Below are 15684 nucleotides of genomic sequence, written 5' to 3' on the forward strand. Positions count from 1 at the left end.
ACAGAACAAGTTATTAAAGAGATGAGACAATACCTCATCGATATACTCGTTCTCACTGAAATGAGGTGGACTGGAAATGGATTAGAGAAGTTTGATGATGGGTATGCTATGGCATTTAGCGGTCACCCTTCCGTCCACCGCGCTGGTTCAGGAATTATGATGTCGCCACTTGCACTCAAAGCAATGGCGAACTGGACACCAGTTAGCGAACGCATATTGACAGCGCGTTTCGTATCTAATCATACAAAAATGACCAGCATCGCCTGCTATGCTCTGACCAACGAAGCTGATGATGAGGAAAAAGATGCTTTCTACAACATGCTACAATCGGTCACCAAAGACGTTCCCAGGCACGATATAATCTGTGTTGCTAGTGATCTAAATACTAAAGTCGATGCAGATTATCAGTACTGCCGTGAAGTTCTGAGCCCAAATGGCATTGGAGAAATGAATGGAAACGGTTCACTCCTAATTGACTATGCCCTAAGCAACGACTTGGTCATAGGCGGCAGTATGTTCGAACATAAAACGATTCACAAGTAGTCGTGGGTGTCCCCCGACGGCCGGACAAAAAACCAAATCGATCATTTCCTCATATCAAGACGCTGGAGAAGTAGTCTGCTCGACGTGAGGGGCTTCCGAGGAGCGGGCGTGAATTTAACTCACATCTTGATGATAGCCGAAGTAAGAATTAAACTGAAAGCTCAGAAACCGAAAACCAACGCCACAACACATAAATAGTTTGACACTGATAAGCTGAAAGGTCGTGATATCTGCAGAAGCTTCTGCATATCACTACATAACAAATTTGAAGCGTTAAACCCGCTTGATGAAGCTGAAGTTGAAAACATATGGACCTCAGTGAAAAGTGCATACCATGACGTCGTGAAGGCCAGCCTTGGCTTCAAGAAAAGAAAGAAAGAAAAATGGATATCGGACGACACCTGGAAATGTATCAGTAAACACAAGGAGACACGGACGCTTATCCTAATCACTTTGAGCCCTGAACAAAAAGCCCAGTTACAGCTCCGTTACAAAGAAGGCGGTTAAAAGAAGTGCAAGGAAAGACAAAAGAAACGTTATCGAGGAAAAAGCAGCACTTGCAGAAGAAGCTGCTAAGAAAGGAGACTCGAAAATGGTGTATCGACTAACGAATGAGATAGTCGGAAAGAAAACAAACCGAACATCCCTTGTAAAAGATGAAAATGAGAACGTAATCTCGGATCCACAGAAAGCTGACGAGAGGTGGGCCTCGCATTTCGAGAAAGTCTTAAATAGACCCAGACCTGACGATCCAGAAGTAGTACCTGACAAACCGTTTTTACAAATTGACGTAAGTGCTGACCCCCCAAGCACTGAAGAAGTAACGACAGCTGTGAAAAAGCTGAAAAATGGACGGGCACCTGGAGTAGATGGGATTACGGCAGAGATGCTGAAGGCGTCTTTTCGAGCCTGCATAACCGTTTGGACTGCTCTCCTAGTGGCCATCTGGAATAGCGAAAAAGTTCCAAAAGACTGGACCAAAGGTATATTAGTAAAACTCTTCAAGAAAGGTAATGCGCTAGTCTGTGACAACTGGAGGGCCGTCAACCTAATGTCTGTGCCTAGCAAACCACTTGCCACATTCATACTAGAACACCAAAGAACAGCCCTATAATCACACCTCAGAGAAGAGTAGCAGGAGTTCCGACCTGGTAGGTCTTGTTCTGACCTTATATTCTTTCTAGAACTAATGATAAAAGGGTCAAGAGAATGGAAAAAGAAGATGTCCCTGCTCTTCATTGATTTGGAAAAGGCGTTCGATTCTATCGACCGAGATGCTTTATGGAAGATTCTAAATTATTACGGAATACCTGATAAAATACTCGAACTGATAATGGCACTTTATGAAGAAAGTGAATGCTGTGTTCGCACAGAAAATGGGGACACGCGTTTCTTCAAGATAATGTCTGGAGTCAAACAAGGTTCTGTACTATCCCCGTTCCTGTTTGTCATTGTAATGGACTATATTCTACGGCAGTCTTCAGGCTGTGGAGTGATAATTAGCAGCCGGCAGATCTCGGATCTGGACTTAGCAGATGACGTTGTTCTTCTCGAAGAAGCGAAACAGCGACTGCAGCTGCTCCTCGACGCCATAGATGAAAAGGCCAAGAAAGTGGGACTTGCGGTGAATGTCAGTAAGACAAAGAGCATGGTCACATCTGACTTCCCGCTGATACTAACATGCAAAGGTAAAGCAATTGACCAGGTCAAAGAATTTGAGTATCTTGGGAGCTGGATTGAATATGATGGTGAAATAGCTAATGAAATTAAGAATTGGACAGGTGACATCGGCGGCTTTTAATAAATTGAAACCAGTTTGGCGCAGTAGTAAATACTCTCTGCGCTTAAAGCTCAGACTCCTAAATAGCAATGTGATGTCCATCCTCCTCTATGCTAGCGAATGCTGGAAATTAAACGTCCAATAGAGAAACGTGTCCTAGCTTTTGAGAACATGTGCCTTAAAGGGATCCTGAACATATCGTGGCAGGAAAAGGTCACCAACATAGAAGTCCGTCGGCGAACCGGTCAGCCATTAGTTACTGACCTGTTGATGCGTAGGAGATGAATGTATCTTGGTCACTTCCTTCGTATGCCAGAGGATCGACTCCCAAAAATAATATATGACTGGCACCCCGAGGGGAGGCGGAAAAGAGGTCAACAAATACACGCCCTACGACGGCAGTACGACCGGGACCTGAGAAGTGCGGAGCTGTCCTTCAACCATAGTGGGAGGATGTCACGGCTGCAGCTCAGTTCCGAGATATCTGGCAAGGCTTCGTAGACGCCCTTTGAGCCATTCCTGGCTCTGGAGGATCTAAGGTCTAAGGTAAAGATAAACATTGTTCGAGTTTTTGCCTCTACATCTAATCTACGAGTGCGAATGAAGAGATTATTGTTTAATATTATTCTCTGGTGTTGAAGTGTTTATTTTTCCTTTTTCGAGTTTTTATTACTCCGCTCTTTTTTTTCTTTAATGAGCGGGCAAAAATAAAATTATTATTATTTCTGTTAAGGTTTTAAGAGCCGGGCAAAATTTCGTGGGGCTTGGGTACAAAATGTAGCTCTTTAGGCTAGCCTCGAGAATAATTTTTCATGGGTGTTAATTATCTTGACCTTAGCCTCCCAGATCTATTTTCTTTGATAATAGCTCACCATGTTCGTTTGAAGACTAGATACCAATGTTGAAACTAAATAAAGCCGTCATGGAGGAAAACAGAGCTTGTTCTCAGTCGTTCTGTGGGAAAGATATGGACAAGTTTGTGCCATGACTAATGAAATACAAAGTTAGGTTGGGACAGCAAATGTCATCTTTATCTTTCTTAGCATAGACATTATTTACGGACCGTTCCTATAACTGAAAGATTAAAGAGTTTATAAAGTATAGAGTCCCATACCCCAACCATCTCCCCTTATAGAAATTTTTTTTTCGCTCACCATATTTCGATTTGCTATTACCCATATATTCGATTAGGTATATTTACAGACAACTTTTGTAAGAAATTTCTTGCTAGTTTGGAAAAAGAAAACCTTCAGTAAGTTTATTCTTAAAATGTTGTGATGTCTACGGTATGTAAGCCCTTACTTAAAAGACTTGAGTTTTAAGCTTATTGGAAATAAATATTTGCGATTGCAACCAACTGGTTACGCAATGATTTTTAATCCCCAAGCGTTTTGTCTGGTACCACTGTGTACCAACCTAGACTTTGAAGTTATAATAACTAGAAATTATTTTTATTTTTGTGAACAACAGCTTAGTTTTTAATTGGCACAAACCCAGTTATGCGCCCTCTCCAAGTCCAGTATCCTGTCTGGATCGGGTTGCCTCACTTTACTCGGATGGCAGCTCGGTCTTTCGTCCCTCACACATAAGGCTCTTGCTTTGCTCTTCCTCTCATTATCATCGTCCAACGAGGAGATATTGAGTCCTCTAAAATCAAGCTCTAGCTGCGAAAGAGATTTAGTGTCATTAAAACACACAAATTATAGCTGAAATTGTCAATGAATACACGACTTAACTCGGAATTATAAACATTAGGATTCAATGCGGAATCCCAAAATTTGACTCATGGAAAGTATCCAGGGACTGGTTTGGCTATCGTGTACATTTTATATTTGCTCCTACCCCCCTCCTTCACCCATTAGTTAATGGATATGCACATCAATAACCAGTTACATCATATGAAGCGTGACTTATAGCTAGTGATGAAACAGCCAAAATTTTTCCCGATTCGATTTAAATTCAGGTTTCACCGATTCCAGGAATATTTTTATTTTTGGCTTGTTATTGCTGGTGACAGGCCGGTCAACTATGATATTAATGCCTGATCATTTTGTTGTGTGATATAGTTCTCATTTGTTCTATATCAGTAACATGTCATTGAGGCTGTGATTTTTCCTTTTTGTTTTTCCGAAAAACAAGAGAAAACTTGTTATGAAACTGGTAATCCATTCCAGCTCTTCGCAAAAACAGCCATTTTCCTATTAGCTTTGGAGATATGAAAAACAGAAAAACCAGGTCAGCCCTAGTCCAGGCTCCTTTAATCTTTTTCCGTTCTTCCGAAAGAATTGGCACACTGAAATCTAAGAATTTTTCCTTAACTGTTTGTTTCATGGGCTTGATTCACAGAACGGTTCAATTGCAAAGTCTGAACATGTCAACGTTATTTCTGGCTTTGAAAACCTGGCTTTAGAGTTTAAAAAGATATGTGGCTATAAAAGTGGTAGAAAATGATAGTTCCCTTTTTTCAGGCTGGTCAGCAAACCCAAAGTCCTTTGCCACAGCAACAGCTTAACTATCAGTCGCAGCAGCAGCTACCAACAATGGGACAAGCTCCACCAATTGTAAATCCAAATCCGGGAATACTCACTCGCAGTCCTGGACAAGTCCCGAGTGGTCCAATAAGCGGTGGCCAGTTAAGCTCTGTGTCGATGAACCCTGGTCAACTAAGTGGACCAGGTCATATGCAAGGGACTCCAGTACCTATCCAGCAGCAACAGCAGATATATTCACAGCAACAAATGAATCAACAAGTTCCACCTCAGTATATGAGCCCTCATGGTCAGGGCCAATATTTTGGCTCCTCCTAGTAGTTCAATTTTCTTTTTCATTCCTTGTTTCAATTTTTTTCTTAGTTTTTATGTTCTTTCGATATGTGCAAATATGTGGGCATAAATTCTATGAGTCTAAATAAATGTCGGACAGTTTTTATTCCAAAAGTGTTGAATTTTGTTGCAAAATTTGGAAGGGATTTTGGCATCGTAGACTGTTACATATACGTTTAGGTGAAATCAAGGGTATAATCTAGAATTCAGATTATTTTAGTATTATACTAACATATGATTAGAATGAGGTGTGAGGATGCAAGGAAAGATTTAAGGGAAATGGGAACTTCTTGGGAGGGTTTGAAGAGGGAGGCTTTGAATGGATTGGGATGGAGGAGGAGCGCGCGTTGCTGTGTACGAAAATACCACCGCCGTGTTTGCGAAATTTTATAACACATACTGCAAGTTTCTGAATTGCATGAAAACTTATATTTTGCAACTTCCCAGGCAGTCGATTTTGTATTTATGGTTTTTAAAAGCGTGCCAAGTTTAAACCAAAAATTTTTGAAACTACAGGTTTACCATGGTTCCCATCAAAATTTGCTTTTCAATATGCTACCATAGGAAGTAAAAGTCTGGCATTTATTGTTTACAACAAAACGACAACAAAATTGTTTTACATTTCCAACGGTTCCCATTAAAAATTTGCATTCACAATGCAAAATTTGCAATTGGAGTGCAATTTTCCCATATTGCTGGGACAATACCGCCATCTTCGCATAATTATATCGAAAATATTCATCAAATTCAAGCTCAGTCAACTTAGGCTATGTTTGACATCTAAAACCATGTCCGACTTAAACCAAAAATTAGAATCAGAAATTTTCCATTGTTCCCATGAAAATGTATAATCGCAATGCAGAATTTGCAGTCGAAACTCAATTCCTGCATTATACTGAATCAATGCGGCCATTTTTGGGTAATTTTATCGAGCATATCTTTCAACGCTAAGTCTGGTCAACCTGAAAAATGTGTGGCCTTTACAAGCATGCCAAACCTAAACCAAAAGTCTAAAATTAGATTTTACATGTTCCCCATGAAAATTTGCAATCGCAAAATAAAATTTGCATTGGAAATTGAATTTTCCTACTATGCTCTGAAAATGCCACCATTCTTGTGAAATTTCATCGCTCACCGAAAATTTTCCCTGCGAAAAAAAAAACTCATCAGTGTTGGTTTTCAAAATAAGGAATTCTTATTTCTCCGAAAACCGTAAAACAGTAACCCTTAGTTCCGACATACCTCAGAAATTGTTGAGATTACGGACGGTTTTTTACGAGCTGTTTTGTGGGAAAATAAACATTTACATGCGTTGCAACTTTCCAATGCACAGCGAGAAAACGTGTTCAGGAATCACATGAATAGCAAATTGTTAAAAAAGGACTACATTGAAAAACTGATCATTTCTTTAAAAATTTCGTAGTAATTTGTTAGATTTCGCTGATTATTTTGTAGCAATAATAGTGGTTTAACAGCAGCAAATGAACTGAAAAATCTTCTATAAGATAAGTCAAGGGTAGTTGTGATTTCTCTACATCATGCCAGCGATTTTCGAAGTATTTGCGCGTTTTATTCCTATGCAAATTAAATGCGTAGTTCGAATTGTGTTTTTTCGCAAATAGTGCCATGTAGGAATTAAAGGCAATATTGAGAATTCCAAGCAAGTAATTTTTTTTTATAGTTTGTATAAGATTTGACCTCAGATATGGTGAGGTCTAAATTTGAAATTTGAAGTCACACTAAGGTGCAAAAACACTACCATCTTTATAAAATTTTAATGCGGAAACTGCAATGGCACCAATTGGAGGGGGAGGTATCCCTCTAGGTTTTTATAAATACCCTTGTTGGGTATTTTCATTTAAAAATTAGGAAAAAACAAAATAGCCCTCCCTTCCGGATTTGAAGAATGATTTTGAAATCATGTTGAATTCCAGATTTGAAATCATGTCAGAACTCAGAAGTAAAATATTAAAAACCAAAAATGAGAGGTAAAAATATTGCATAGTTTGCATTCTAATTTTTGCTAGTTTCGGCGAGTCGATGGGAGACTAACCAGGACTTCCACTTCCAGGGAGATTACACTATTTTAGGGAGAAACCACTTCTTTTAGGGATACCTATTTTGAATCTAGGGATAAAGAGAAATCTAGGGTAAAGTAAGGATTTTCTGGGAAATCTGGTGTAGAGTAAGGATTTTATGACTTCCTAAAAGAAAAATCTGACCAAAAGTTTGTTGACAAGTGGCTTCAGTTACCAATGTGTAAAGATTGGATAGAGAAAAGAGTTTCAAACAAGTCAAAGATAAATGCCTATGTACCGCAGTGTAGGTTCTGTTTGAAATATGAATATTGTGGTAAATTAGAGTTGACCAGGTATGCTCTGACCAAGCAGCATATAAAAGTAAGCAATGGAATTGAGACAAAGGTTAACAGTGACAGCATTGAAAAACTTCTGACTGTGGGCAGTAATTTCAAAGAAATTGAACAGCGCATCTGCATATTTTTAGAAAAACATAGTTTGCTATTAATTCTTGCAGGCACCTTGGTCCCTCTTCTAAGAAAATTATTTCCAAAAGACCGGGCCGTAGCAGGGGTCCCTCTGGGTACACAGAAAGCTATAAACATTTTGCAACAGAATTTCTCTTTGGTACTGCATAACCAGTTAGTTGAATTCCTCAAAACTACTTTTTTTCTGTGTGGTAATTGTTGATACCATTTATTGTACTATTGATACGCAACTAGCTATTATTGTAGTTTTTTAGTCAGAAAGATCTAAGACCATGTCGAAGTATTGGACATGGTTAAGTGTAGTGATGGTTTGGCTAAGGGTCTGACTAACTGCATCAAACAAGTCATAGAAAAAAACTCGATTCCTTGGCAAAATATTGTTGGTTTTCATGCAGATACTGCTACCGCCATGTTTAGCGCCAATAGATCTGCTCCAATACTAGTGAAAGCCATAGTGTCCTGTATCTTGAATGTTAAATGCTCATACCATCTTATTCACTTATGTTCATCCTATGCATGCTTGTCATTTCCCAAGACACTTGAAATCATGGCGCGAAATATCTATGCCCACTTTTCCACAACCGCTTCCAGAGATAAATATGCTGAATTTCAGGATTTCTTTCAATGCAAAGCACTCTCAATTCTTTGGTTGTCCCTTCAGGCCTTCATAAAGAAGCTTATTGAGCATCGGGTTGATCTTACTCATTATTTCATAGAAACCACGTTTGACAACCCAAGTGCAACTAATGACCTTATCTGGTCAACATTACAAAGCAAGTTGACAAAGCCATACCTTCAATTCATGGACTAGTCTCTCGGCCTCTCCAACAAATTCAACATAGTTTTTCAATCTGAGCTTCCACTTCTTCACTCCCTAAAGGCAAGTATCAGCAAACTTGTAAATGATGTTGTGTCTAACTTCATGAATCTGGACTATATTCGCAGTGTTGGTTTGTTTGCCGAACTGGATCCTTACCTTTCCAGTGAGTACCTGCCTTTAGACCAAACATATGTGGGAATAGCTGCAACTGATTCAATGCAAGAACTCGTAGATGCTTAAGAGCCAAGTGATAATATTGATCTCCTTTACCAGTCTTGTTGAAAATACTATATAGTACTAATCAAGCAGATTCAAGACTGTTTCAAGTTTGAAGACAAGAATTTTGAACAAAGAAATTTCTTGCATTTCTTGGTTGAACCAAGAAATGCAAGAAATTTGAAACCAAAATCTCTAAGGCCACTACTTGCGAGATATCCTGTTCTAAGAGAAAAGTGTAGCCTCCAGAAAACGGACGTAGAAAGGAGGTCACAGGCAATGACTGATGTCGCTGAGCTTCATTTGGGAGATGCCCAAGTTGAAGACCTGTCAGTTGAGTAGTACTGGATGAAGACGTTTAGACTGAAGACTCGCAGTGGTGAAATCAAGTAGGCTACCCGTAATTGCGGAAGTCCATATCACTGATCTTCTCTTTACCTTTTAGCCATGTACCAGCTGAGCGTTTAATTAACCTCCTGAAATTAATCAAACAGACATCCGAGATAGTGTCAAGAATGTCACACTAGTCTCACTTATTCGAGTCAATTACTGGTTGAAAAACAAAGATAAAACTTCATCAACTGTCTGCATACCGAAATATGTTGTTGGCTTCAAGACGAAGGCAAACGCTACGTGCGATGAAGTGCTGGAGATGACACTTAATTAATCTTTTTTGTGTGTTCTTGGTAGTGTAAAAGATGTTATATATGTCATTATCTGAAGTAAAAAAATAGCAATTTGATGGTGCGCTATGTTTTTCTCGTATAGATTGTATGGAAATGTTAGGCAAAATATCCCTTTTTTCTAGGGAGAAATCAGACATAGAGACCGGGAATTTTAGGGAAAACTGATATAAAAATAGGGAATATTGAAATCCAAAATTGAAATCCAAACATTTTATGTTTCGCTTCCGCTGTGTTAACATCTAATTGGTGTTTTTACTCTTGGTATTAACTAGTCGAAATTCCCCTTGTGTAATTTAAACATTCTTACAGACCGTGCATGTCCCTGGACTTTCCTAAGTGAGATTAGTGACCTTGATTCTTGTTAATTGGATTATAGGATTTACATTATAGTCCTGAACAGTGAAAAAATTCAGAGATGAGATTTTTAGTTGTCTGACACAAAGGAACCTCCTGGAAAAGACATAGATGTCTCACCTTTCCTGCCCTCAAAAAGAAACTTAACTAGAACCCCCCCCCCCCCCCCCTCCGACTCCTATATCTAAATCAACCACACATCTTAAGGAGATACAAGATGGGAGACAAATACAAATTTATATGAACATTTTATGTTTATATAAAAATTTTCATATACCCGAATTACTTTTTTGCAAAAGAAGTTTCTGAAAAAGGATTTTTTCGACCAACATTGTATAAAATTCCACAATCTAAAAGAAAAAAAAAACTATAGAACGTGGTAAACTTGGAAACTTCCTTACGACATATTCGTCCGATGGAAAAAAAAACTGTCGTATTTTCCCGTTGGTATCAAAAAAGGAACTCGTAAAACAACTATCTATTGACAATTCCACCAGATAAAATTAGCGACAATTTTGACCAGCTTGACACTCAGTATATGGCAATTTAGTTGTAACACCTACACCACGAAACTATTAAAAAAAACTTCGATTTTTTCCAATTATAACTGAGTGTTCAATGAAGACATATTTTCTGAAGTGACCCTTGATAGCAACATAAGTTCTGTCACACAGAAAAAAAAAACACAATTTAGTCAAAATGCTAGGATCTAGGAATTATAATAATCAACCTCAAATACACTTATAATGCGTTCGAGCACCCCTTATCCGACTAACCACAACATCCCCCGATGTAATTTGTAAGAGATAACTACTAATTTTTATCTCGCCACGTGCTAGCTGATACGATTAAGGACAACTAGGCGAATAACACCCATAATCACGTGTACTCTAATGTAAACACAGCTTATTTATGAATCCCTCATGTTGTGCCCCTTTTTGCTATTGCTCTCCCTCTTTGTTGTCCGTATATACTGATACTGATTAAACTATTCATTACTTGCGTTAATATCTGGCTATTCTGAACGTAGAATAAATTGATATTTTCAAGACATTTTCAAGAACAAATTAAATATATAAAAAATTACTAGTTTAAAGTTGGACATTATCTCTCTGAATTATCTCAGGAATACGTGTATTTTGGGTCTCGGATTTTTTTTCTTTCTCGGAGGGAGTAAGATTCGAAAAGAAAGTAATTGAATTACAGAATTTTAAGCGATCAATCAATATATTTAACTTTATATTTAAATGTATTATATTTAAATATTTATATTTAAAATATATTTAAATACAATCAATATATATTTAACTTTAAGAGCAACCACTTTTATTTTCAAGTCACTTTTCACCTTCATTTCTTTTTATGTTTTTGTCTTCATTAATGTTTCCTTGTGTCTTTTCACATGACACGTAAGATATTTGTCCGACTCGTATACACAACGGTATACACAAGGGGTGTGGGGACCTGCACGTCTCCAAGAGGGGTTTTAGTCCACTTAGGTTTTATCTCGCAAAAAGCATAAACATCTGCTTTTTCTATCGAGAGTGCATATTTTATTTCATGGAAATTCTTTTTTTTTCTATAAGGAAATTAAAGACTCTTTGATTCCATAAATTTCCTATGACATTCTAGTTCTTTTGTAGTTTTGAGAAAGGGCTTGAGCACTGCTTTTATGTGTGGTCATTTCTTTTTGTTTAATTAACTTTAAAAGAAGTTATTTCAACTGAAAATAAGGAGCAACATTAAAACTTAAAACGAAAAGAAATTATGATCGATATGAGAGTAGAGGGTGTCGTTTAACTAAACGCCACTTGTATTTCAGGAGTAGTTCTTAAAGAATTTGGGACTAGAAGTTAAGCTTTAGCGTAAAGATTGAGGTATTGAAGAGAGGGCAACCCCCCTCATAGACTTATGTAAAATAATGATAAAGTTAAATGAGATAATAAGAAGTCTTGCAGAATCTTGTAATTTAACATAAAAAGAAAACAAAAAATGAGCAGTATTTCGAGTAAGATTACAAGGTAATGAAAGAAAAGGTGAGATATTTACTGATTTGTTTGAAAGAATATGATAGTGCGGAAGATCGAGGTTTGGGGTGTGTTGAACATAAAGATAGATTAAGAAACTTTAAAAACTAATAAAATCGTCGCTCACATTTCTTTAAGAATTAACTTGGCACTTATATCTTAGTCCTTGGGGCCTAATATTAGTATTGGGGCTTAAAGATTAGTTCATCTAAAACCGAGGCCCCATAAAGGGTCAATAAACTTTTTTTTTCTAAACGGCTTGAAACTTCAGCATGAACACGATGAAACATGATTGAAACACGATGAACACTTTGAAAACACGTTATCTCTTAAAGGAATGATTTGAAAGTTTGATCTGATTTCTTCAATTTTTTGTTTTTTATTTTGTGCTCCGAATCTATCAAAAGTTCTCTTCAACACTGTTCGAATCATTAGCTATATTTACAAACAATTTTTGTCAGAAATTTCTTGCCAGTTTGGGAAAAGAAAACCTTTCAGTAAATTTATTCCTAAAATGTTGGTTGTTACCTACAGCATTTAAGCATAGATGTACGGAATGGGGGGCAGCGGCCCCCCCCCAAGAACTTCAAATTTACACTAGATATGGTTGAAAAAGCAGTTGAAAAACGTTGATGGTTAAAAATGCAGTTGATAAAAGGCAGATGGTTGAAAAAGCGGGAAATAAACTGCTGGAATGACAGAATAAAATTCAAATAAGAAGCAATTATCCATAATGTCTTGGAAAGATTTAGCTCTAATCCAAGAAGATTGATTAAGACTGAAGCTTTTTATGTGATTTAGGATTTTTGGTGATTACTTATTAATAAATATTTCATAGGTATGATAGAACTTGCTGGCAATGTAAGGTTTTGTTAACTGCCAATATATCTTCAGCCCCCCTCTCTTCATCACAGAATCGGCTGCCCCCCCCCCTCCAGAGAAGAGGCTACGTACGCCCAAGAATGTAAGCCCTTACTTAAATGACTTTAAGGTTTGAGTTTTAAGCCTATTGGAAAAAAAATCTTTGTGATTGCATCCAACTTGTTACGCAATGATTGTTAATCCCCGAGCGTTTTATCTGGTACCCCTTTGTACCAACCTAGACTTTGAACTTATAAAACTAGAAATTTTTTTTTTTTTAACCATGGCTCATTTTTTAACTAGCACAAACCCAGTTATGCGCCCTCCCCAAGTCCAGTACTCTTTGTGGGTTGGGTTGCCTCACTTTACTCGGATGGCAGCTCGGTCCTTCGTCCCTCACACATAAGGCTCTTGCTTTGCCCCTCCTCTCATTATTATCGTCCAACGAGGAGATATTGGGTACCCTAAAATCGAGCTCTAGCTGCGAAAGATTATTTAGTGTCATTAAAACACACAAATTCTAGCTGAAATTGTTAATGAGTACGCGACATATCTCGGAATTATAAACATAAGGATTCAATGCGGAATCCCAAAATTTGTCTCATCGAAAGTATCCAGGGACTGGTTTGGCTATTATGTACATTTTATATTTGCTCCTACCCCCACCTCTTCACCCATTGATTAATGGATGTACATATCAATAACCAGTTACATCATATGAAGCGTGACTTATAGCTAGTGATGAAAATATTAGCTAGTTATAGCTAGTGATGAAACGATGCCAAAATTTTCCCCGATTTGATTAAAATTCAGGTTTCACCGATCCCAGGAATTTTTTTTTTTGAGTTGTTATTGCTGTCGACAGGCCGGTCAACAATTGTCTTAGATTTGGAGGTATGAAAAACAGAAAAACCAGGTCAGCCTTAGTCCAGGCTCTTTTAATCTGTTTCTGTTCTTCCGAAAGAATTGGCACACTGAAATCTAGGAATTTTTCCTTAACTGTTTGTTTCATGGGCATGATACACCGAACGATTCAATTGCTAAGTCTGGGCATGTCGACATTATTTCTAGCTTTGCAAACCTGACTGTATAATTTAAAAAGATATCTGGCTATAAAAGTGGTAGAAAATAATACTTACCTTTTTTCAGGCTGGTCAGCAAGCTCCACCAACCATGAACCCAAATCCGGGAAAACTCACTCGCAGTCCTGGACAAGTCCCGAGTGGTCCAATAAGGGGTGGCCAGTTAAGCTCTGTGTCGATGAACCCTTGGTCAACTAAGTGGACAAGGTCATATGCAAAGGACTCCAGCAGCAATAGTAGATGAATTCACAGCAAAAAAATAATCAACAAGTCTCACCTCAGTATATGAGCCCTCATGGCCTGGGCCAATATTTTGGCTCCTCTTAGTAGTTCAATTTTCTTTTTCATACTTTCTTTCGATTTTTCCCTTCGTTTTTATGTTCTTTTCCCATGTGCGTATACATTCTATATGAGTAAATGAATGTCGGGTTTTTTTTTCCCAAAGCGAATTTTGTTGCAAAGTTTGGAAGGGATTTCTGCATCGTAGACTGTTACATACACGTTTAGGTAAAATCAAGGGTATAATCTAGAATTCAGATTATATTTGAATTGTACTAAGATATGAATTGAATGGAGGGGGCGTAAGTAAGCAAAGATTTAAGGGAAGTGGGAGCTTTTTTGGGAGGGTGTAAAGAGGGAGGTTTTGAATGAATTGGGATGGAGGAGGAGCACGCGTAGCTGTGTGTGAAAATATCAGATCCGTATTTGCGAAATTTTATCACACATACTGCAAGTTTCTGTATGGAATGAAAGCTTATATTTTCCAACTTCCAGGGCAGTCCATTTTGTATGTGTGGCCTTTAAAAGCGTGCCAAGTTTAAACCACAAATTTTGAAACTACAGATTTTCCATGGTTGCCATCAAAATTTGCTTTTCTATATGCTATCATAGGAAGTAAAAGTCTGATATTTATTGTTTACAACAAATTGACAACATAATTGTTTTACATTTCCAACAGTTCCGATTAAAATTTTGCATTCACAATGCAAAATTTGCAATTGGAGTGCAATTTTCGCTTATTGCTGGGATGATGCTGCCATCTTTGCCTAGTTATATCCAAAATATTTATCAAATTCAAGCTCAGTCAACTTGTGCTATGTGTGATATCTCAAACCCTGTCGAATTTTTTAAAATTGGAAAAACCATGTAATTTTATCGAGCATATTTTTCAACGTTAAGCGCTGTCAACTTAAAAAAATTTTGGCCTTTACAAGCATGCCAAACTTAAACCAAAAATCTAAAATTAGATTTTACATGTTCCCCATGAAAATTTGCAATCCCAATGCAAAATTTCCAATTAAAATTGAATTTTCCTACTATGCTCTGAAAATCCCACCACTTTTGTGATGTTTCATTGCTCACCGAGAATTTTCACCTGAGAAAAAAAAAGCTTCTATCTCTGTTGGTTTTCAAAATAAGGAATTCTTATTGCTCCGAAAACCGTAAAAGAGTAACCGTTAGTTCCGACATATCTCAGAAATTGTTCAGGTTACGGACGATTATTTACGAGCTCTTTTGTGGGAAAATAAACATTTACATACGTTGAAATTTTCCAGTGCACGCGAGAAAATGTGTTCAGGAATCACGTGAATAGTAAATTGTTAAAAGAGGACTACATTGAAAAACTATTTATTTCTGTAAAAATTTTGTTGTAATTTGTGAGACGTCGCTGATTATTTTGTAGATAACAGAAGTTTAACAGCAGCAAATGAACTGAAAAATCTTCTATAAGATAAGTCAAGGGTAGCTGTGATTTCTACACATCATGCCAGCGATTTTCAAAGTATTTTTTTGCGCGTTTTATTCCTATGCGAATTAAGTGTTCGAATTGCGTTTTTTCGCCAATAGTGCCATCTAGGAATTAAAGGCAATATCGAGAAATTCAAGCAAATAAGTTTTTATGGTTTGTATATGATTTGACGTCAGATATGTTGAGGTCTAAATATGAAATTTGAAGTCACAATGAGAATTTCGCACTAAGGTGCAA

General features: G+C 37.5%; 1 protein-coding gene across 1 annotated transcript in view; it reads left to right on the top strand.

Moving 5' to 3' along the window:
- LOC148952949 (uncharacterized) overlaps positions 1–5270 on the top strand; it is a 33650-nt gene extending 28380 nt beyond the window's left edge. The window contains exon 4 of the mRNA XM_089088203.1: positions 4792–5270. Within this exon, the coding sequence (XP_088944329.1) occupies positions 4792–5130 (339 nt within the window). The 3' untranslated portion in view covers positions 5131–5270. The remainder of the gene's footprint in view (positions 1–4791) is intronic.
- Positions 5271–15684: the final 10414 nt, after the last annotated feature.

The sequence above is a fragment of the Artemia sp. Qi Xiang Cuo genome, chromosome 4, assembly GCF_049724085.1.
Source record: "Artemia sp. Qi Xiang Cuo chromosome 4, ASM4972408v1, whole genome shotgun sequence".
Lineage (NCBI taxonomy): Eukaryota > Metazoa > Arthropoda > Branchiopoda > Anostraca > Artemiidae > Artemia > Artemia sp. Qi Xiang Cuo.